At 48.3% G+C, this 22768-nt stretch overlaps 1 protein-coding gene across 3 annotated transcripts in view; it reads left to right on the top strand.

Annotated features, from left to right (window-relative positions):
- Positions 1-22768, top strand: part of TBC1D9B (TBC1 domain family member 9B) — a 50764-nt gene that overhangs the window by 7144 nt on the left and 20852 nt on the right. For all 3 annotated transcript variants that reach the window (XM_070416780.1, XM_070416779.1, XM_070416781.1), the window contains exons 3-7: positions 382-500; positions 7421-7649; positions 8352-8610; positions 9797-10004; positions 10771-10983. In XM_070416780.1, the coding sequence (XP_070272881.1) occupies positions 382-500; positions 7421-7649; positions 8352-8610; positions 9797-10004; positions 10771-10983 (1028 nt within the window). The remainder of the gene's footprint in view (positions 1-381; positions 501-7420; positions 7650-8351; positions 8611-9796; positions 10005-10770; positions 10984-22768) is intronic.

Raw genomic sequence — 22768 nt, 5'->3', positions numbered from 1 at the left:
TGTCAAAGGCCACATTAAGTTCTTTCATCTCGAAGAACAAGCTTCAGAATTGAGCAAATTTGTAGATGCATAGACCATTTCTGGGAGGACACATAGGAAACCAGTGGTCATTCTCATTCAGCTTCAGGGGAAAATGAAGGCTTTATTTTCCACGTGACTGCAATTCTGCCTGAAATTTTTTTTTAATTTTCATTTTCACCAGGACTGCTTGTGACTTTTGTTATATAATATATGTAAAGCTTAAGGAGGAAAAGAGTACGCAGCTTGAAGATTGTAGTCACTTGGATATAGCACTTCGGGTCATCTTTTTTCTCCGAGTTTCCCTTTAAGGCCTGGTGATTATGTGATTTCCCTCTTCTTTACTCACCAAACCTCCCCTAGGTTCTTCCCGCAAAGAGATAACAGAACACTGGGAGTGGCTGGAGAACAACTTACTCCAGACGCTGTCCATCTTCGACAATGAGGAAGATATCACCACTTTCGTCAAGGGCAAGATACACGTAAGGTTCACTTTCTCTTCTCTGTGCTGGCAACACTCGTTTATCTGAATGTATGTGTGTTTTCCTTTCTGTTCCTTAGGTTAGATTCCTAGCATTCCTTCACGTATGCCAGCTTACTTCATTTTAACAACACAGCATTGGTCTTATCCCCAGTTTACAGAGGTGAAACCGGAGTGCCACTGCCAGTCCCTTGCCGTTCAAGGGGGCAGCTGAGCTGATTGCCCATGCAGTCCCATCTTCCCCCTGGAATGTGACTGAGCGGGCAGTTTCCATTCCCGCAAAGGGCCCAAGAGCAAGTATATGGATCCACAGCTGCCTGCCAGCAACTTGGCTGGCAGAGGAGGAAGCTGGAGGTGATAGTATAGTTGGAGGCATGTTTGTGTTTTAAAACTAACATGACTTAGAAATGCACAGACCCATGACCCAGCAATGTCATTCCTTGGAGTTGACCTTGCAGTGTATTTATTCATATGTGCAGAACTAGAGGCCCAGTGCACCAAATTCGTGCACAGGTGCGGTCCCTAGGCCTGGCCTGCGATTGAAGTGCGAGCGTCTGGCGTGGGAGGGGAGCTCCCAGCTGGCCTCTGGGCCCTGGGTAGCACCTGGGCCCCCATGCGCCCCCCTCTGCCTGAGTCACAGCACCCGTGTCCCCACACAGAGATGCGGTGAGCGTGGCCAGATGCTGTGGGTCGGGGCGCAGTGTGGGCCTCTGGGCTGCTCAGTGGCACCGCACAGAAGCCGCACAGTCAGTGCACTCTCTCCTGGCCAGCCTTGCATACCGGCTCCTGTGTGAACCCACAGGGAGCTGGACCGGCCCCAGCGGCCTGGCTCACCGGAAAAGGCCGCTCACGTGCACACGCAGGTGCAAGGGCCCCGTACCTGAACGTGGGGGCTCCAGCAGTGCACAAGCCCTGGCATCCCAGGGGAGGGTAGCGGGGGAGTGAGAGCAAACTCGGTGGACACCCCGCATTCTCACCGCACCTCTGTCCCCATCACCCCCACCCCCAGGTAGCCGGGCGAGAGGTTACAGCCCCCTGCCCTGGCGCTGTGTCACCAACACCCACCATGTTCCACGCCACCCCCTGGTGGTCAGCGCATGTCATAGTGAGCGGTCAAACTCCTGGTCTCCCAGTCAAACGACCACCTGAGGGGACAATTTGCATTTTAGGCTTTTATTATATAGGATGGCAAATGTGTCAGGATATCCGCACAGCACTGTTGCAAAAAGACTGAGCAGTGCCCCCCAGACCTATGGTCAGGGTAACAGCCACACTCTCCTTTGCAGAACAAGAGTGATGAAACGAGAGCAGAGCATTTACTGGCACTTTCTATGTGAGTCCTGTGCTGAGCACTTATATATTTGGGGCACTGGGTAAGTCACAGGTGGTGTACATAGTGGACTATCTTACAGCTATCAAAATAATAATTATGAGAATTGTAGCAACATGTAAAACCAGATACCATGGTGATATTTAGGTTGTTTCCTCTTGTGAGTAATTAACATGATAATGAGCATTTATCTGAATGTATGTTTGTTTTCCTTTCTGTTCCATTATTGCCTTAGGTTAGAATCCTAGCAGGGCTCTTACTGGATCACGGTTTCATGGTGCTGAGTTTGCCCTTGTGACTTTATTACACCACAACTTTTTAGACCTGGCAGAAGACATAAAGAGCTCCTCAGCTCTTCTCTGGGCACTTTGGAGTTCAAGGCAGGACCTGGGTTGCCTACTAGCTCCAGGGAAATAAGCAGAGAGCTAGACTCTAACAATGATAATAACAGCAACATTTTTACTTATTTTTAATATTTTTTTATTGATTTCAGAGAGGGAGAGAGAGCTAGAAACATCAATGATGAGAGAAAATCATTGATCGGCTGCCTCCTACACACCCCCTACTGGGGATCAAACCTACAATCTGGACATGTACCCTTGACTAGAATCGAACCTGGGACCCTTCAGTCCACAGGCTGACACTCTGTCCACTAAGCCAAACTGGCTAGGGCAATAACAGCAACATTTTTAAATGCTTCCTATATGCCAGACTCAAACAAACCAATCTACAAAATAGGAGAAGAGGTTCTAAATGACTCATGGGATGAACTGGAAAATAGAAAATAGTTTAGAACTGAATGATAATTGAAATACTACTGCATCTGATGAAGCAAAGCAGTACAGAGTAGAGAATGTAAAGGCTTAAACCTCACATAAAAGAACAAAGGGCAGAAGTTAATGAGCCAAGTGTCCAACTCAGTAAGTGAGAATTCCAGAGAGACCAGGAAATTAGAAAGAAGGAAACAACAAAGGGTAGAAGTTAATTCCGTAGAGAGCAAAGGAACTATAGGAAGAGCAGCAGATCCCAACGAACCCACAAGCCCATGGTGGAGGGATCCAGGCCGGCAGGAGCCTCCTGTAAGCAAGCAACCGTGAAGGTCTGTGAGCAGCACCTGTGAGGGACTGTGAGCAGCACCTGTGAGGGACTGTGACAAGCACCTATATAGAAGCAGAATTTAAAGAAAAAGAGATAATGTTATAAATAGCTTTAAACCAGTAAATTTAAGAATGTAGACAAGCCCTGGCTGGTTTTGCTCAGTGGGTAGAGTGTCAGCCTGCAGACTGAAGGGCCTCATCATTGATGTTTCTTTCTTTCTTTTTTTTTTTTTTTTTAATATTTTATTGATTTTTTACAGAGAGGAAGGGAGAGAGATAGAGAGTTAGAAACATCGATGAGAGAGAAACATCGATCAGCTGCCTCCTGCACATCTCCCACTGGGGATGTGCCCGCAACCCAGGTATATGCCCTTGACCGGAATCGAACCTGGGACCTTTCAGTCCGCAGGCCGACGCTCTATCCACTGAGCCAAACCGGTTTTGGCATCATTGATGTTTCTATCTCTCTCTCCCTCTCCCTTCCTCTCCAAAATCAATAAAAATATATTTTTTTTAAAAAGAGTGTAGACAAGATGGACACTTTATTAGGCATTTATTTCCAATTGCTACCTCAACAAGTTAACCAACAAGTTGACCTCTTCCTTCATCTTTAGTGCCAGCAGGGTGGCATCTTCAAATCAATCAGTCACACACCCCCTATCTTGTGCCCTCTGTGACCCTTGATTATAATGGGCTCAAATAATCCAGGATAAGCTGCCCATCTCAGAACCCTATTTAATCACATCTACAGAGTCCCCTTCGCTCTAGGAGGCCACATTTTCCCAGGTTCTCGGGGTTGGGGTGTGGACATCTTTGGGGCCATTATTTGACCTACCATCCTATATAATAAAAGCCCAATATGCTAAGTGTCCTGTCCAACCAATCAAAACATAATATGCTAATGATATGCTAAGGCCGCTCAACCGCTCGCTATGATGTGCACTGACCACCAGGGGGCAGACGCTCCGACAGGTAAGTTAGCTTGCTGCTGGGGTCCAGCCGATTGGGACTGAGCAAGACAGGCTGGACATGCCCTGGAGCCCTCCCGCAGTCCCTCTCCAGCTGGCCAACCTCCCACGTCCCTCCCCAGCCCTGATCGTGCACCAGTGGGGTCCCTTAGCCTGGCCTGCGCCCTCTTGCAATCCAGGACCCCTTGGGGGATGTTGGAGAGCCGGTTTCAGTCCAATCCCACAGGCCAGGCCTAGGGACCCCACTTGTGCACAAATTTGTGCATGGGGCCTCTAGTATAATATAACTTAAACCAAGACTCAGGAAGGAAAATGCCTAAAACTATGAAAGACATGGAATCAAAAATTTAAAGAATTTAAAGTTTAGAGAGAAACCAAGATGGCAGCATAGGTAAACACCTGAAATTGCTGCCTCACACAACCACTTCAAAAATACAACTAAGAGGAGAGAACCAAGATGGCAGCATAAGGTACAAACCTGTGCTGCCCCCCACAACAACATTAAAACCACAACTATAAGACAAAACAGCTATCATCCAGAACCACGGGAAAGCTGACCGAGTGGAAGTTCTACAACTAGAAGGAAAGAAAAAAGCGCATTGAGACCCAGTAGGAGGGGAGTGGCGCCAAGAACAGAGGTACAGAGGCGTGTGCGAGGCTGCTGCACCTGGGTGCGAGGTTTCTTTCAATCGGAGGGGAATACAAGCTCCCGAACGCACTGAACTCATTTACGGTGAGACGCTGGGGTCCCAGGCTCCTATGGGGAGAAACGAGACTTTCCTGCAGCGGGTCAGAAAGCGAGAGTGACTTTCTCCCAGAGCTGCTCTCAGGGATCATTGTGGCAGTGGGGGCGCACGGCACTCGGGGAAATGCGGAGTCCGAATTTCAGAGACGTGAGGACACCATTGTTTGCTCCACCCTGGTGTCTCCCTGAGACCCCGCCCCACTCTATTCACATCCCCTCCCAAGCTGTGATCCGCTGCACAAAGGAGGCACCTGCGCTTCTGCAGCCGAACAAACGGCAGCTGGATCAGAGAGCTCCAAAACTTCCAAACTACAAACAAAGCAGAGAAATCTGTTGATATCGCTGTAGCAGTTCTTATAGACACAGCGAGTCCTCGCAGTCAGCCAAAAATGCGAAGACAAAGGAACATGTCACAAATGAAAGAAATGGAGGAAAGCAAACGAATGGAGGACATAGAGTTGAGAACCACAGTTATAAGATTACTCAAGAATCTTCTACGAACCTCCGAGAAACTTAGTGAGACCTCCAAGGAACTTAGTGAGACCTTCAAGGACCTTAATGAGAATGCCAAACAAATGGAAAAGGACCAGTCAGAAATTAAACATACACTGACTGAAATAAAGAATAATATACAGAGATCCAACAGCAGACGAGAGGATCCCAAGAATCAAGTCAAAGATCTGAAATACGAAGAAGCCAAAAACACCCATCCGGAAAAGCAAAACGAAAAAAGAATCCAAAAATATGAAGATAGTGTAAGGAGCCTCTGGGACAACTTCAAGCATACCAACATCCAAATTATTGGGGTGCCAGAAGAAGAGAGAGAGCAAGATACCGAAAGCCTATTTGGAGAAATCATGACAGAAAACTTCCCGTACCTGTGAAAGAAATAGACTTACAAGTCCAGGAAGCGCAGAGAACCCCAAACAAAAGGAATCCAAAGAGGACACACCAAGACACATCATAATTAAAATGCCAAGGGCTAAAGACAAAGAGAAAATCTTAAAAGCAGCAAGAGAAAAACAGTTAGTTACCTACAAGGGAGTACCCATACGACTGTCAGCTGATTTCTCAACAGAAACTGTGCAGGCCAGAAGGGAGTGGCAAGAAATATTCAAAGTGATGAATAGCAAGAACCTACAACCAAGATTACTTTACTCAGCAAAGCTATCATTCAGAATTGAAGGTCAGATAAAGAGCTTCACAGATAAGAAAAAGCTAAAGGAGTTCATCACCACCAAACCAGTATTATATGAAATGCTGACAGTTATTCTTTATGAAGAGGAAGGAGAAGAAAAAGGTAAAGATAAAAATTATTAACAAATACATATCTACCAACAAGTGAATCTAAAAATCAAGTGAATAAAAAATCTGATGAACAGAATAAACTAGTGAATATAATAGAATCAGGGGCATAGAAAGGGAGTGGACTGACAATTCTTCGGGGGAAAGGGGTGTGGGGATGCGGGAAGAGACTGGACAAAAATCGTATACCTATGGATGAGGACAGTGGGGCGGGTGGTAAGGGCAGAGGGTGGAGTAGGAACCAGGTGGAGGGGAGCTATGGGAGAAATAAGAGGAACAACTAATCTGAACAATAAAGATTTAAAAAAAAAAAGAATTTAAAGTTTACTCAGTGATTTTTACAGTCCAGCGATATCCACCAATAAATATAAAGCCCTAGCCCTGAGCTAGACTTGCTCATTCCCGTTGGTGGGGAGGGTTACTCATGAGTAGGGGCCAGTGGAGAATGAGAGCATTCAGGGTCACCCAGGTGCAGCTGGAGAGAGTGGAGCAGCGGCTGCTGGCTGAGACCCAGGAAAGTGGCCCCAGGGGCAGGATAGCCAGTGGTGGCCCACAGGTTGTCCAGAGCCCACCTTGCGCTTCCAGTAGGTAGAATCCAGGGCAGCAGAGACAAAAGCAGGACCTTAATAATGAGGAGAGAGCTTTTCCAGACCCATTTCCCAGAGCCAGTTTCTACAGGAACGGTTCAGGGCAGCGCCAGAAGCAGCTTGAGAGAGAGATGGAAGTCATGGCAATTGCAGTACGGCTGTACTGAGAGGGCATCAGAGCATACCTCACCGGTGGGGCCACAAGCACTGGCCTTGAACTGGCCCTGTGGCCCAGAGTGATAACCTCCAGGCACTCTGAGCCCAGTAAAGACTCAGGCAGGATGCAGCTGGCATAGACGTGCCCTGAGCCCTGCGGCTGGTCTGTAGGCATGGGCAAGAGCAGGAAATCCCTGGTATGTAAGGTGGGAAGGGGGATCAAATACAGGACTTCCCCAAGACACCATCATAAGGAAAGCACCTCACAGAACAGTGTCACTGCACAATGCCATTCGGGTAAAGAATGAGGGAAAGAGAACCGCACGTGTGCGCTGAAAGGGGGACCATCAATGCCTGCATGTCTGGAAGGAAACCAGGAGAGTGGCTGTGGAGTAAGAGGCAGAGTCCCTGTTCACGAAATATGCTCTTCTCTGCGTATTTTTTACTGATACATTTTTTAGAAATTTTATATAAAATTAAATGTTTATGTAAAAAGTCACTGCTCTGTGCCATAGTAGTTTAGGGAGTTAGGGGAGCGTGCCAGTCACACGGGCAGCGTCGGTCTGACCACGCACTTCCAGAGCAGCTGACGGCCTAGCCCAGCCTGTGGCCTTTAGGCCAGCATCCTCGGTGCCACCACCTGAGTCCTCGGGCCTCCCTGTGCCAGCCTTTGCCTGTCTTGGCCGTGGGAACCCTGGGCCTTCCAGGTACCAATCCCCTTGTTCTCTTCCAGGGCATCATAGCTGAAGAGAACAAGAACCTGCAGCCCCAGGGCGATGAGGACCCCGGGAAGTTCAAGGAAGCTGAGCTGAAGATGCGGAAGCAGTTCGGGATGCCCGAGGGGGAGAAGCTAGTCAACTACTACTCCTGTAGCTACTGGAAGGGTCGTGTGCCCAGGCAGGGCTGGCTCTACCTGACTGTCAATCACCTGTGCTTCTACTCCTTCCTGCTGGGCAAGGAAGGTGAGCGTGGGCGCCCGGCATCCCCCCAGCTACCCAGCTGGCCCCGTCTTCCTCAGCTCTTTGGCCCTCCCCTCCTGACCTCACCTCTAGAAAGTCCATTACCTTTCAGACTATCCAAGTCCGTGAGGGATCTCCTTCCTCTCAGCCCCCAGATACTCTTCCCACACATCCAACAGGTCGTCTCCCCCAAACCAAGTGCCACCTCAGCACCCTGTGACAGGAGCACCCAAACTTGAGCCAGGCACACACTTGGCTCTCGGGGACTCCTGTCCTGCCTGTGTCCGCTGATAGGGTTTTTCACGTAGTGACTTTCTGCATGGGGCCTCTTTCAGGGCAGGTGTTCAAGGGCACACATGTCCGTGAGGGGCTCTAGGTGACTCTGTGCCCTGGTGTTGCAGGTCCCTCCCTGGGGAAAGCCCTGGCCTCAGGACACAAGGCAGACTCCTCAGAGCTAGCGGTGCCTGCACTGCACCTTACCCCACAAAGAGCCTCAGGGCTTCCTCCATCCCAGTGGTCCTGCCTTTCCATGTGGAGTGCGTCCCAGCACAGCGAGGCTCAGGCACGGGGGAGAGCGGGGCAGGGGGGAGGGAGGCTTGCTCAGTACAGTTTCCCCCAGTGCGGGTGGGAAGCGGGAGCCCGCTCTGCCTGACCCTCCAGCCCATTTGACCCAGTGGTGGTGTGTCTGTCCCCTCCGGCGTCCAGTGACCCTAGTGGTGCAGTGGGTGGATGTCACCGGACTAGAGAAGAACGCCACCCTGCTCTTCCCCGAGAGCATTCGCGTGGACACCCGAGACCAGGAGCTCTTCTTCTCCATGTTCCTCAACATCGGTGAGACCTTCAAGCTCATGGAGCAGCTGGCCAACCTGGCCATGCGGCAGCTGCTGGACAACGAGGGCTTCCTGGAGGACAAGGCGCCGCCCAGGCCTGCCCAGCCACACAGGAACATCTCTGCTCTGAAGCGGTGCGTGGCCCAGAGTGGGGGGACACTCGGGAAGGGGAGGTAAAGGTGTAGCTGCAGGGAGGGCACCGAGAGATTCAAGAGAGTTTTGTCCTAGGAGGCACATTCCTTCTCCCAGCCTGTGAGGGGAGGTCTCACACACTCCTTAGTCTCAGACAGGAAGCTGAGGCACAGAGGTTAGTAACTTGCCCAACGTCCCTCAGCAAGTGAGCAGGAAAGCCAGATCAGCTGGCTGACAGCCTGTCCTCCCCACCAACTCAGCCAGGGTGCCCCCAGAGGCCGCTCTGGATGGCGCACTACCTCCACCCCACCAAGATTGACAGCTCTTCTCTGTGCCCCTTGGCCAGTGGCCCCTCCTACCCTCTGCATTGTTGTAGCTTTGGGGCCCTGGCCTGGAGGTTTGAGGTCTCTGCCACTCTGTGGGAATTGGTAGACAAAAGGGCAGATACTGGTGGCCAGCCCCTCCGGAGCACTTCTGTTGACTCCTCCATTGTAGCTTCACAGGACACCTGCAAGGCTACCCCTGGGTCCCACAGCCAGTTCACACCCGCGTTCTCAGATACCGTGGCCTAGGCCCAGAATCGGGTGTGCCTTCAGGACCAGAATACTGTCAAAAGATGTCACTCTCCTGATACAAGTGACAGGGTGTCTTTTGGAACCTTCTGGAAAGAAAACAAGCAGGGCCAGGACATGACAGTCCCTGGCACTGTCCAGCAGGTGTGCTTGCCGGGCCCTGCTCAGGCTGCTGGACTGTCTCCAGGACAAAGCCACTGCAGGGGGGAGGAGCAGGGTACTGGCCCCCAGCTCACACAGCCATGGGCCAGGCGGGTGTGCACTTTATACCAAGCAGCAGCATCATGCCTGTCAGGAGGTCCTTGTCTAGGTTTCTAGATGGTCTGGGTCTTTCTAGTAAGAAGCAGCAGGATGGATACGGAACCCCCTGGGCAAGCAACGAGCCACACCCCGCAGCCGGCAGGTGTCCTCCCAGAGCTGGCAAGTCTCAGGGACATGCTGTTTTCCGACCACTCCCCTGCTGGTCACACGAATGTCCCACATTTTACTTGGCCACTTAAGGCGCATGTTTCACAGAACTCTGAGATCCCTGGGATGACTTGCTCACAGGAGGACCCCAAAGAGCCCAAATCCAATTTGAAAACCCAAATTTTGTCCCCTCCCCTCCCATCCCCAGAGACCTAGACGCACGAGCCAAGAACGAGTACTACCGGGCCATGTTCCGGCTGCCCAGGGACGAACGCCTGGACGGCCACACAAGCTGCACCCTGTGGACTCCGTTCAACAAGCTGCACATCCCCGGCCAGATGTTCATCTCCAGCAACTACATCTGCTTTGCCAGCAAGGAGGAGGACGGCTGCCACCTCATCATACCCCTGCGGGAGGTGAGCACCGGCCCCACCAGCTCTGCCCTGCCTCTCCTGGTTGGCCCCTCAGCATTCAGTGATGGACACAGCCTCTTGAGAGTGGCTGCACAGGACTGGTCCCCAGGGGTCACCTGGCCTCGTGGGCAGACGGAGTGGGGCTTTGGCCCGGAGAGCTCACTCTAGTACGTAAGGAAACTTCAGGAAGGATCCAAGCCTTTCTGCTGGGAATGCCCCTCAGTCCTGCCTTCCCAGACGCAGTGGGGCTGTGGCAAAGCCCTGCTGGGCTGGGCTCGGAGGACGCTGACCCTGCATCGACCCTGCCATGTCATTCTCAGAGGCCGCCTCGCTGTTCCTCTCTGACGTCTGCCTGGGCTGTGGCTCCAGTTCTAGCAGCGTCATTGGGAGTTGGCTGTCACTTCTAAGAGGTGGAGACCTGTTCTCCTTTGACTGCAGTGAGAAACGTGGACAGTGAGGGAGAGGGACCCCGCCCAGATGAAGGCAGGAATTCTGAACTGCCTTAGAAGGGCCAGTGGCTAGGCCCACCCTCCTCATGGCAGACCAGCAGGGCTGTGTGGTTGATGGGTGAAAAACGAGATTTAGACGTGCATGGAATTTATAGCAGCAGGCAACAGAGTCAGAACAGATCATAGTGGGCCCGAGTGCCCCCATTCACTCACTGCACCCTCCCCGGAGAGGGCCACCTGAGGCCACTTTGCTGCCACGTCACAGAACCTTTCTGTCTTTATATGGCAAGACACAGACACCAGTGTTTTTGCCTTCCCAGGTGACCATTGTCGAAAAAGCCGACAGTTCCAGTGTCCTGCCCAGCCCTTTGTCTATTAGCACCAAGAACAAAATGACCTTCCTGTTTGCCAACCTTAAAGACCGCGATTTCTTGGTTGAGAAGATTGCTGACTTCCTCCTGAAAACATCATCTAAGCAGCCAGGTGACAACAGCGCAGGAAGGAAAGCCAGCATCATGGATCCATCCCCAGAGGTGAGAGGGCGCTGTTGTTGGGGGGGGGGGGGGGGGGGGGTGGCCAGGGCCAGGAGAGGAGCCCAGGCAGCGCTGTGGTGCCCGCCATGGGCCTGGGCAGGGAGGATCCCTGCTGGGTGTGGGGTGGAGAGCCTGACCCGCCTTGGTGGTCTCAGGTGTGCAGCCACCCATGCGCTACCTGACATCACAGGCCTCTGCACCACGTCACACACACCCCAGCCCTGAGTGTTCCCACCCCGCCCACCTCAAGTCCCACCGCACAGGAGAAGCCTTTGCTGGCTGGACCTGCCTCCCTGTGAGCCTGTGCTGCACTGAGGGCCACACTGTTCATTTACCAGGTGCTTCTCCCGACAGTCTTTCAGTCTGAGAGTCCTACAGTATAAGACCCCCTTTGCCCTGGCTGGTTTGCTAAGTGGTTAAGTGTCAGCTGGTGGACCGAAGAAAGGGGTCACAGGTTCGATCCCCGGCCCCCTTTTAAAGACTTAACTGCAATTATTATATCAACATAATTCACAAGAATTCCTGAATATGAAATACTTGTATTCACCTTTCCCCAAATGCAGATATACTTTTTACAGTTTAATTATTGGAATTGAAGTACACATAGGTCATATATCACGCTTAGTTAATACATCTTTTAAACTCCTTTTTATCTATAGATTTCTTTCTCTCTCTCTTTCTCTCCCTCTCTCTCTCTCAGTATTTTTTTTATGGAATTTGGGTCATTTGTGCTGTAGCTTCTCCGAGTGGTTTTCATTGACTGCATTCTCCTATTTCCTGTAAGTTGGTGGTTGAGTAGTAAAATCCAGAACAAATTTAGGTTCCATTGTTTGTGTTGGGGGGCAAGTCTTCTCATAGGAAGGATTGAGGTGATGGGTACTTCCACCAAGAGATATACGACACCTGGTCTTCTTGTCGTGTGCTGTTAGGGTTGCCTAGACCCACTCATTCATTAGGGATTGCAGGATGGCAGCACTCCAATTCTGTCATTGCTTCTGTTTGTCAGCTGGAATAATCCTGTAAAGGAAATTTCCCCTCATCAATTTTTTAGGGACCCTGAGGCACAGTTCATATACAAAAGGGAAAATAAATCTTTTATTCTTTCCTGTTCTTCACCAGTTATAATGATGAGTTGGGCCCGGCTAGTGTGGTTCAGTGGTTGAGCATCGACCCGTGCACCAAGAGGTCACCAGTTCGATTCCCAGTCAGGGCACATGCCTGGGTTGTGGGCTTGATCCCCAGGAGGGGTGTGCAGGAGGCAGCCAATCGATGATGTTTTTCTCTCTTTGATGTTTCTGTCTCTCCCTGGCTCTCTCTCCAAAATCAATAAAAACTTATTTTAAAAATAAGATAAAATGATGAGTTGGACTCTGGCTGGTGTTGCTCAGTGGTTTTGAGTGTGGACCCATGAGTCGAAGGGTCACAGGTTCAATTCCCAGTCAGTCAAGGACATGTACCTGAGTTGCAGGTTTGATCCCCAGCCCTAGTCGGTGCGTGTGAAGGAGGCAACCAATCGATGTGTCTCTCTCACATCAGTGTTCTCTCTCTCTTTCTCTCTCTCTGTCTCTCTCCCTCCCCCCCTTCCAAGCCCCCCTCTTTCCTCCTTCCTTCCACTCTCTCTAAAAATCAATAGACAAAAAAGAACTTCGGGTGGGGTTTAACAACAACTAAAAAATAATGAGTTGTTCGTCTAGTATCCTCTAAATGTGATCAATTTGTTTTTTATGTTTACTCTTTAGTATAATTATGAACTTGCAGATTGAAGCAACTTGGTTTCAATCCATGACAGATATTACCCTGAGTCCGTCTGTGACCAGAGGGAGCTCACTCAGGTTGGCATATGTTCTTTGGACATACCCATAGCCATGTTGGATTGTTTCCTTGCTTTGGTGTGACAAGCTGTGTGCTGTTGGTCTTTCTGAATTATGCACTTCATGATTACAAGAGTCCGTTAAATCAGCAGCCCTGCCATTATAGGGCCCACATTCCCACTGAGGGCACTGGAGCTGGTGGCAGCATGTGCCCTTCAGCCAGCCGGAGCCCGCCTGGTCCGGCCCACGGAGGCCTGTACATTTTCCACCCTGTAATCGATGCTCAGTAAGTTATTGAGGATGTGAGGGGCCCGGCAGAATCAGTGTCCATTAGAGACATTAAGAAAGGTTTCTTAGAGGAGGTTGGGCTTGATCTGAAGGTTGGGTGGGTGAAAAGGGACGTGAGCAGGGATTCTGAGCTGCCTTCATGAGGTCCAGCACCACTCATGATAGGGCCTGATGGCCAGAGTGAGCAGACCCCACGGCCCCTTCCGAGCTCACCATTCATTCATCCAGCTCATTTTTATTGCATTCCTCATAGGTACCGAGTGCTATTCTAGGCACCAGGAATAGAGAATGAACAGAGTAGACGAAATTCATGTCCTCTTAGAGCTCATATTCTAGTGAGAGAGGCAGTAAGCAAATAAACACCCAGAGTGTTAGGTGGTGATGTGGGCCATCGATAAAAATAAATCAGGATAAAAAGGGATTAGGAGTGCCAGGGGATAGAGGGGGTCAGGTGGCATTTGAGCAGGAAACTAAGAGAAGAGAAGCCAGTCTAAAGGCCAGACAGCTGGGCACAGCTCCTAAAACTAGCGGAGACCGGTGGAGGAGTGAGAGAGAGAGGAAGCAGGAAGCTGGAGCATGTGAAGCCACTACAGGGGCCTCACAGGCACTTTAGCTTTGACTCTGAGTGAGAAGAGAAGCTGTTGGAGAGTTTTGTCAAAAAGAGGGACACAGTCTGTTTATGTTTTAATAGAATTACTCTGACCGTCGTGTTGAGAATGCTTATAGGCACAGCTGTCACAGCAGCCACATGTGGCTGTTGGCACTAAAATGCAGTTAGTCCAAATTGAAATGTGCTTAAAGCATAAACTACACACAAGACATTGAAGATTTAGTATGAAAATGAGAATGTAAGATAGCTATAATTTTTATATTAATTCCATGTTGAAATGGTAATATTTTGGCTATATTGTATTAAATAAAATACATCTCACCAATTTGTTGTTTTTTTATTTATCTTTTTTTTTTTTTTACTACAATAGGATCAATTTATTTTATTTTATTTTTTTTTACAAAGTACAATTCAGGGACGAGGTTCAAACTCTTATCTGGGATTTCTGTCAAGGGGGTTTAGTTGTTGAAGTACCAAAGAGGTACTACAAAGCAATTTGATGGGCTAAATCAGTGGTTCTCAACCTTGGCTGCACATTAGAATCACCTGGGAATCTTTCTATTTTTTTATTTTTATTTTTATTTTTTATTAAATCTTTATTGTTCAGATTATTACATTTGTTCCTCTTTTTTTCCCCCCCATAACTCCCCTCCTTCCAGCTCCCACCCCACCCTCCGCCCTTACTCCCCACCCACTGTCCTCATCCATAGGTGCACGATTTTTGTCCAGTTTCTTCCCGCATCTCCCACACCCCTTTCCCCCCCCAAGAATAGTCAGTCCATTCCCTTTCTATGTCCCTGATTCTATTATAATCACCAGTTCATTCTGTACATCAGATTATTTATTCACTTGATTCTTAGAGTCACTTGTTGATAGATGCATATTTGTTGTTCATAATTTGTATCTTTTTTTTAATTAAATCTTTATTGTTCAGATTATTACATTTGTTCCTCTTTTTTCCCCCCATAACTCCCCTCCTTCCAGCTCCCACCCCGCCCTCCGCCCTCACTCCCCACCCACTGTGTTCATCCATAGGTGCACGATTTTTGTCCAGTCTCTTCCCACATCTCCCACACCCCTTTCCCCCGCAAGAATAGTCAGTCCATTCCCTTTCTATGTCCCTGATTCTATTATAATCACCAGTTCATTCTGTACATCAGGTTATTTATTCACTTGATTCTTAGATTCATTTGTTGATAGGTGCATATTTGTTGTTCATAGTTTGTATCTTTACCTTTTTCTTCTTCTTCCTCTTCTTAAAGGATACCTTTCAGCATTTCATATAATACTGGTTTGGTGGTGATGAACTCCTTTAGCTTTTCCTTATCTGTGAAGCTCTTTATCTGACCTTCAATTCTGAATGTTAGCTTTGCTGGATAAAGTAATCTTGGTTGTAGGTTCTTGCTATTCATCACTTTGAATATTTCTTGCCACTCCCTTCTGGCCTGCAAAGTTTCTGTTGAGAAATCAGCTGACAATCGTATGGTTATTCCCTTGTAGGTAACTGAGTTTCTTTCTCTTGCTGCTTTTAAGATTCTCTCTTTGTCTTTTGCTCTTGGCATTTTAATTATGATGTGTCTTGGTGTGGTCCTCTTTGGATTCCTTTTGTTTGGGGTTCTCTGCGCTTCCTGGACCTGTAAGTCTATTTCTTTCACCAGGTGGGGGAAGTTTTCTGTCATTATTTCTTCAAATAGGTTTTCAATATCTTGCTCTCTCTCATCTTCTGGTACCCCTATAATTCTGATGTTGGTACGTTTGAAGCTGTCCCAGAAGCTCCTTACACTATCTTCACACTTTTGGATTCTTTTTTCATTTTGCTTTTCCGGTTGGGTGTTTTTTGCTTCTTCGCATTTCAAATCTTTGACTTGATTCTTGCGCTCCTCTGGTCTGTATAATATTCTTTATTTCAGTCAGTGTATGCTTACTTTCTAGTTGGTCCTTTATCACACCATCGAGGGTCTTATTAGATTTCCAGTACATCTCATCAAGTTTATCGACAGACTCTAGAAGCCTCTTGAGAGACCTCAAAAGTGTGGTTCTGAACTCAATATCCTCCCTTGATAGTTTTGTCCTGTTTCTTTGTCTCCGCATTTTTTACGCTTTCTTGGTGCACCCCCTAGTGGTCTTTGTGCGCAGTCTTGTTGTAGTTAAGCCTTGATTGTTGTAGTTAATACTAGAGGGATTTGACCTCCAGGCCGACTGGCTGTGAGAATCAGCTGTGTCTGCAGTGGGAGAACTTGTGTCCTCTAGGGAGGTGCTAATCTAGCCTTTGCCTGAGGCTATCCGGCAAATGCCTCTGTGCAGGGCTTGGGCGGGGCGGGTCCCACGGGATCAACAGGGTGGAGGATCGAGCAGTTATGGCTGCTCTCAGTCCATCCCCAGGGGCTCTGCCTCTCTGTCCCAGCAACCGCTGCAAACCTCGGAGGGACCGAAGCCAGACAGTCCTGCTTCTCCCGTTTGAGTCTGGGTCCCTAGAGACTCGCCCAGATCTGGAGCTCAGAGTCTGAGGCTCCCTCCGGATTGAAACAGACAACCACGCCCTCAGCCACCAGCCCGCGCCGCTTGCACTCCACACCTTAGTATTTTACTTCAGCACTGTGCCTCCTCTGATTCTCGGTTCCTCCTAGTTGTAGAACTTCCATTCAGCCAGCCTTCCTGTGGTTCTGGATGATGTCCGTTCCGTCTTTTAGTTGTATTTTTGAAGTGGTTGTTGGAGGCAGCAAACTCCGGCGTTAACCTATGCCGCCATCTTGGTTTCTCTATTTATCTTTATTTTTGAAAGTATTGCAGATTTCCTCTATTTTTCCCCATTGACCCCTTCTGGCCTGCACCCAGCCATCCCAATTTATTGTTTTTTAATGTTTTTTAACTAGAAAATTTTAAGTTACATATGGGCTGTCATGATATTTCTCTTGGGCCGTGCTTGACTAGAGAGTGGCAAGAATGGAAGCAGAGACTAGCTGGAAGGCTCTAACAGGAATCAGGACACAAGGTGACTGAGCCTTGGTTAAGGGCAGTACCAGTGAAGTTGGTGAGAAGTGGTCAGATTCAGGATACATATTTTTTACTGTGGTAAAATACACATAAAATTTATAAGCTTAACCATTTTTTAAAATATATCTTTTTATTGATTTCGGAGAGGAAAGGAGAGGGAGAGAGATAGAAACATCCATGATGGCGAATCATTGATCAGCTGCCTCTTGCACACCCCCTACTAGGGATCAAGCCCGCAACCTGGGCATGTGCCCTGACTGGGAATCGAACCTCCTGGTTTACAGGTTGACACTCAACCACTGAGCAACACTGGCTGGGCTACCTTAACCATTTTAAATTGTACATTTCAGTGGCATGAAGTATATTCACACTAATGTGCAACCATCGCCAACATCCACCCACAGAACATTTTTCATTTTGAAAAACTGAATCTGCCCTGGCTGGTTTGGCTCAGTGGATAAAGCATCAGCCTGCGGACCAAAGGGCCCAGGTCTCAGTTCCAGTCAGGGGCACGTACCTCAGTTGCAGGCTCCTCCCCGACCCAGGCCCTGGTCAGGGCTCATGCTGGAGGCGACCAATCGATGTTTCTCTCACATTGATGTTTCGCTCTGTCTTTCCGTCTCTCTTCCATTCTCCCTAAAAATCAATGGAAAGATATCCTCAGGCAAAGATTAACAAAAAAAAATAAATGAAGGGAGGGAGGGAGGGAGAGAGGGAGGCAGGCAGAGAGGCAGGGAGGAAAGGAGGAAGGAAGGCTGAATCTCTGTACCCATTCCCATTTAACACTGACTCCTCATTACCGGAGGGAGGGAGGGAGGGAGGGAGGGAGGCAGGCAGGCAGGGAGGCTGAATCTCTGTACCCATTCCCATTTAACACTGACTCCTCATTACCGGAGGGAGGGAGGGAGGGAGGGAGAGAGGGAGGGAGGCAGGGAGGCTAAATCTCTGTACCCATTCCCATTTAACACTGACTCCTCACTACCCCAGCCCCCAGCCCCTGGTAACAACATTATTCTTTCTCTCTCTGTGAACTTGATTATTCTATGTACCTCATATAAGGGGAATCATATGGTATTTATTCTTTTGTGATTGGTTTATTTCACCTAGCATAACATTCCATTATATATATATATATATCCCTAACCGATTTGGCTCAGTGGATAGAGCGTCGGCCTGCGGACTCAAGGGTTCCAGGTTCGATTCCGGTCAAGGGCATGTACCTTGGTTGCGGGCACTTCCCCAGTAGGGGGTGTGCAGGAGGCAACTGGTCGATGTTTCTCTCTCATCGATGTTTCTAACTCTCTTTCCCTCTCCCTTCCTCTATGTAAAAAATCAATAAAAATAAAAAAATAAAAATATATATATATATACATACGTATATATATATATCTACACTAATAAAAGAGAAAAATGGTAATTAGCGTACGACCGCTACCCTTCTCATTGGCTAATCAGCATATTCTTATGCAAATTAACTGTCAGCCAAGATGGCGGCCGGCAGCCAGGCAGCTGGAAGTGAACATGAGGCTTGCTTGCTCCAGTGACTGCAGACTGCAACGTTCCCCGCCTGACTTGCCGGCCTCTGAGCTGGCAGTTTGAAACATTCTAACAAATATAGGCCGGGATCTCAGAGCTGAAGTTATACATTGTTTCGATTATAGAAAGGCAAACAAACCAGCAGCAGAAGCCTCAGAGCTAGAGCCAGAGCTAAAGCTGGCCCAGAAGAAAAAAAAAAAAGAAAAAAAGGAGCGGTTGGGAGCTTCAGTCAAAACCGCCAGCCTGAAAGCAGCCCTCAGCCCCTCACCCAGACTGGCCAGGCACCCCAGTGGGGACCCCCACCCTGAAGGGTGTGTGACCAGCTGCAAACAGCCATCATCCCCTCATCCAGGCTGTCCAGGCACCCCAGTGGGGACCCCCACCCTGATCCAGGACACCCTTCAGGGCAAACCAGCCAGCCCCCAGGCCTCTATCCTATATAGTAAAAGGGTAATATGCCTCCCAGCACCGGGATCAGCGGAGCCAAGAGGTCTCCTGGCACCAGATCAGCATGACAGGGTGCAGCGCCCAAACCCCCTGATCGCCCTGCGGCTCTGTGTGTGACAGGGTGCGGCGTCCCAAACCCCTGATCGGCCCTGCTCTGTGGGTGATAGAGGGTGGCGCCCCACCCCACCCCCCCTCCACGGGCCCTGCTCTGTCTGTGATGGGGTAGAGCCATAACCTCCCCATCGGCCCTGCCCTGAGTGTGACAGTGGTGGCGCCCCAGCCCCCTGATCCGCCCTGCTCTGTGTGTGACAGGGGGCGGTGCCCTAACTCCCCTATCGGCCCTACTCTGTGCATGACGGGGGAGCTCCCCAACCCCCTGATGGGCCCTGCTCTGTGTGTGACGGGGCGGGGGGGGGGGGGGGGGGGGGGGGAGGGCAGTGCCCCAGCCCCCTGATTGGCCCTGTTCTGTGAGTGACAGGGGGCAGTGCCCCAACCCCCTGATTGGCCCTGCTCTGTGCATCACAGGGGGTGGTGCCGCAACCTCCCCATTGACCTTGCCTTGAGTGTGATAGGGGGCAGTGCCCCAACCCCCTAATCAGCCCTACCCTGAGCGTGACTGAGGGTGGCATCACAACCTCCCAATCCGTCCTGCTCTGTGCATGACAGGGGGCGGTGCCCCAACTCCCCAATTAGCCCTGCTCTGAGCCCGACCAGGGGCTGCACCTAGGGATTGGGCCTGCCCTCTGCCACCCAGGAGCAGGCCTAAGCCAGCAGGTCGTTATCTCCCGAGGGGTCCCAGACTGCGAGAGGGCACAGGCCGGGCTGAGGGATCCCCCCTTCCCCCCCGAGTGCACAAATTTTTGTGCACCGGGCCTCTAGTATATATATATATATATGTCATTTTGTTTATCCATTCAGTTTTTTATCCATTTTTTTAAATTAATTTTTATTTTCAATTACAGTTGACATTCAATATTATTTTATATTAGTTTCAAGTATACAACCTACTGGTTAGGCATTTGTATAATTTACAAAGTGATCCCCCTGGTAAGTCTGGTACCCACCTGGCACAATACATAGTTATTATAATATTACTATATTCCCTATGCTGTACTTTACATCCACATGACTGTTTTGTAAATACCAATTTTTTTAATATTTTTTTTTTATTTCAGAGAGGAAGGGAGAGGGAGGGAGAGAGAGAAACATCAGTAATGAGAGAGAAGCATTGATCGGCTGCCTCCTGCACGCCCCTCACTGGGGATCAAGCCCACAACCCGAGCATGTGCCCTTGACTGGAATCAAACCCGGGACCCTTCAGTCCACAGGTCAACCGACACTCTATCCAATGAGCCAAACCAGCCAGAGCAATACCAATTTTTTTAAAGCTTTTTTTAATTATTGATTCAAGAGAGAGAGAGAGTGAGAGAGACATTGATTTGTTGTTCCACTTATTCATGCATTCATTGATTCCTATATGTGCCCTGATCTGGGATCGAACCTGCAACCTTGGCATATTGGACAACACTCTAACCAACTGAACTACCTAGCCAGGGCCCAATTTTTTTCCCCTTTTTAAAAAAATATATTTTTATTGATTTCAGAGAAGAAGGGAGAAGGAGAGAAAGAAACATCAATGATGAGAGAGAATCATTGATTGGTTGCCTCCTGCATGCCCCCTACTGGGGATTGAGCCCACAACCCGAGCATGTGCCCTGACCGGGAATCGAACGGAGACCTCCTGGTCCATAGGTCAACACTCAACCACTGAGTCACACCGGCCAGGCCCAATTTTTACTTCTTTATCCCTTCACCATTTTGACCGAGCCCCCCGATTCCTCTTCCACCTGGCAACCCATCAATTTGCTCTATCTATGAGTTTGTTTCTGTTTTGGTTGTTCATTTATTTTGTTTTTTAGATTCCACATATAAGTGAAATCTTATGGCGTCACTAGTCATCAGAGAAATGCAAATTAAAACCAAATGAGATATCACCTCACACCTGTCAGAATGGCTATCATCAATAAATCAGCAAACAACAAGTGTGGGTGAGGATATGGAAAAAGGGGGCCCAACCGGTGTGACCCAGTGGTTGAATGTCGACCGATGTACCAAGTCACTGGTTTGATTGTGGGCTCAAGTCCCCGTTGGAGGGTGTGCAGGCAGCAACCAATGGATGTTGATGTTTCTCTCTCATAGATGTTTCTGTCTCTCCTTCTCCCTTCCTCTCTCTCTAAAATCAATAAAAACACTTTTTTTACAAAGAAAAAAGGGAACCCTTGTGCACTGTTGGTGGGAATGTAGATTGGTGCAGCCACTGTGGAGAATTATGGACGTTCCTCAAAAAAGTAAAAATAGAACTACCATATGATTCAACAATTCTACTTCTGGGTATTTATTCGAAGAAACCTAAAACACTAATTTGAAAGAATATATGCACCCCTATGTTCATTGCAGTGTTATTTACAATAACCAAGATTTGGAAACAGCCCAAGTGCCCATCAGTAGATGAGTGGCTATAAAAAAAAAGAGAAGGAAATCTTACTTTTTGCAACAGCATGGATGGACCTGGAGAGTATTATGCTAAATGAAATAAGCCAAGTACCATATGATTTCACTTATATGTGGAATCTAATGAACAAAACAAAGTGGAAACGGACTCATGGATACAGATAACAGACTGACATCTGTCAGGGCTGGGGGCTGGGGGCTGGGTGAAAAGGGTGAAGGGATTGAGCACAGAAAACAAAGGACTCATAAACACAGACAACAGCATGGTGACTGCCAGAGGGAAGGGGGTGGGGGGGGAGTAGAAGAGGGTAAAGAGGGGGATAAATGGTGATGGAAGGAGACTTAACTTGGGGTGGTAAAGACAATACAGTATACAGATGTTGTATTGTAGAGTTGTGTACCTGAAACCTATATAACCATTGTCACCCCAGTGATATAATTTTTTTGGCAGATGGCACTAATGGAGTTTTGTTATCTGTCTCCCTGAGTAGGGTGATTAAGCTATTTATCCTCTGGTTGGGGAGGAGAAGTGCAAACCATTTACGCTTTTTTAAAAAAAAATTAAAGCTTTATTGTTGAGAGTATTACAGATGTCCTCCTTTGTTCCCCCCACTGCCCCCTCCACCTGGTTCCCACCCCACTCCTGGCCTTCACCACGCTACTGTCTGTGTGCATAGGTAAGATCTTTGGTTAATCCCTTCCCACGCTCTGCCCCTCATCACCCTTTCCTCTGAGTTTCGTCAGTCTGTTCCATGCTCCCATGCCTCTGATTCTGTTTTATTCACCAGTTTATTTTGTTCATTAGATTTCTTGTTTGTTTATTTTGATTTTTAGATTCAATTTTGATAGATATGTATTTAGTGCCATTTTATTGTTCATATTTTTAATCTCTTCTTCTTCATCATCTTCTTCTTTTCTTCTTCCTCTTCTTAAAGAATACCCTTCAACATTTTATGTAATACTAGGTTGGTGGTGATGAACTTCTTTAGCTTTTTCTTGTCTGTGAAGCTCTTTATCTGACCCTCAATTCTAAATGAGAACTTTGCTGGGTAGAGTAATCTTGGTTGCAGGTCCTTGCTATTCATCACTTTGAATATTTCTTCCCATTCCCTTCTGGCCTGCAAAGTTTCTGTTGAGAAATCAGCAGTCATATGGGTGCTCCCTTGTAGGTAACTAATTGCTTTTCTCTTGTTGATTTTAAGATTCTCTCTTTGTCTTTAACTCTTGGCATTTTAATTATGATGTGTCTTGGTGTGGGCCTCTTTGGGTTCCTCTTGTTAGGGACTCTCTGTGCTTCCTGGACTTGTAAGTCTATTTCTTTCACCAGGTAGGGGAAGTTTTCTGTCATTATTTCTTCAAATAGATTTTCAATATCTTGCCTCTCCTACTTCTGGCACCCCCATAATGCAAATGTTGGTATGCTTGAAGTTGTCGCAGAGGTTCCTTACACTGTCTTTATTTTTTAGATTCTTTTTGCTCTTCTGATTGGGTGGTTTTTTTACTTCCTCATATTCCAAATCATTGATTTGATTCTCAGAATCTGCTACTTTACTATTGAATCCTTGTAAAATTATTCTTTATTTCAGTT

This window comes from Myotis yumanensis, unplaced genomic scaffold, assembly GCF_028538775.1.
Source record: "Myotis yumanensis isolate MYYU_CA2020_CCGP unplaced genomic scaffold, mMyoYum1.0.hap1 SCAF_5, whole genome shotgun sequence".
In the NCBI taxonomy this organism is placed as follows: domain Eukaryota; kingdom Metazoa; phylum Chordata; class Mammalia; order Chiroptera; family Vespertilionidae; genus Myotis; species Myotis yumanensis.
Note: the sequence above shows the minus strand (reverse complement) of the source record. Positions and strands in the feature narration are given on the sequence as shown.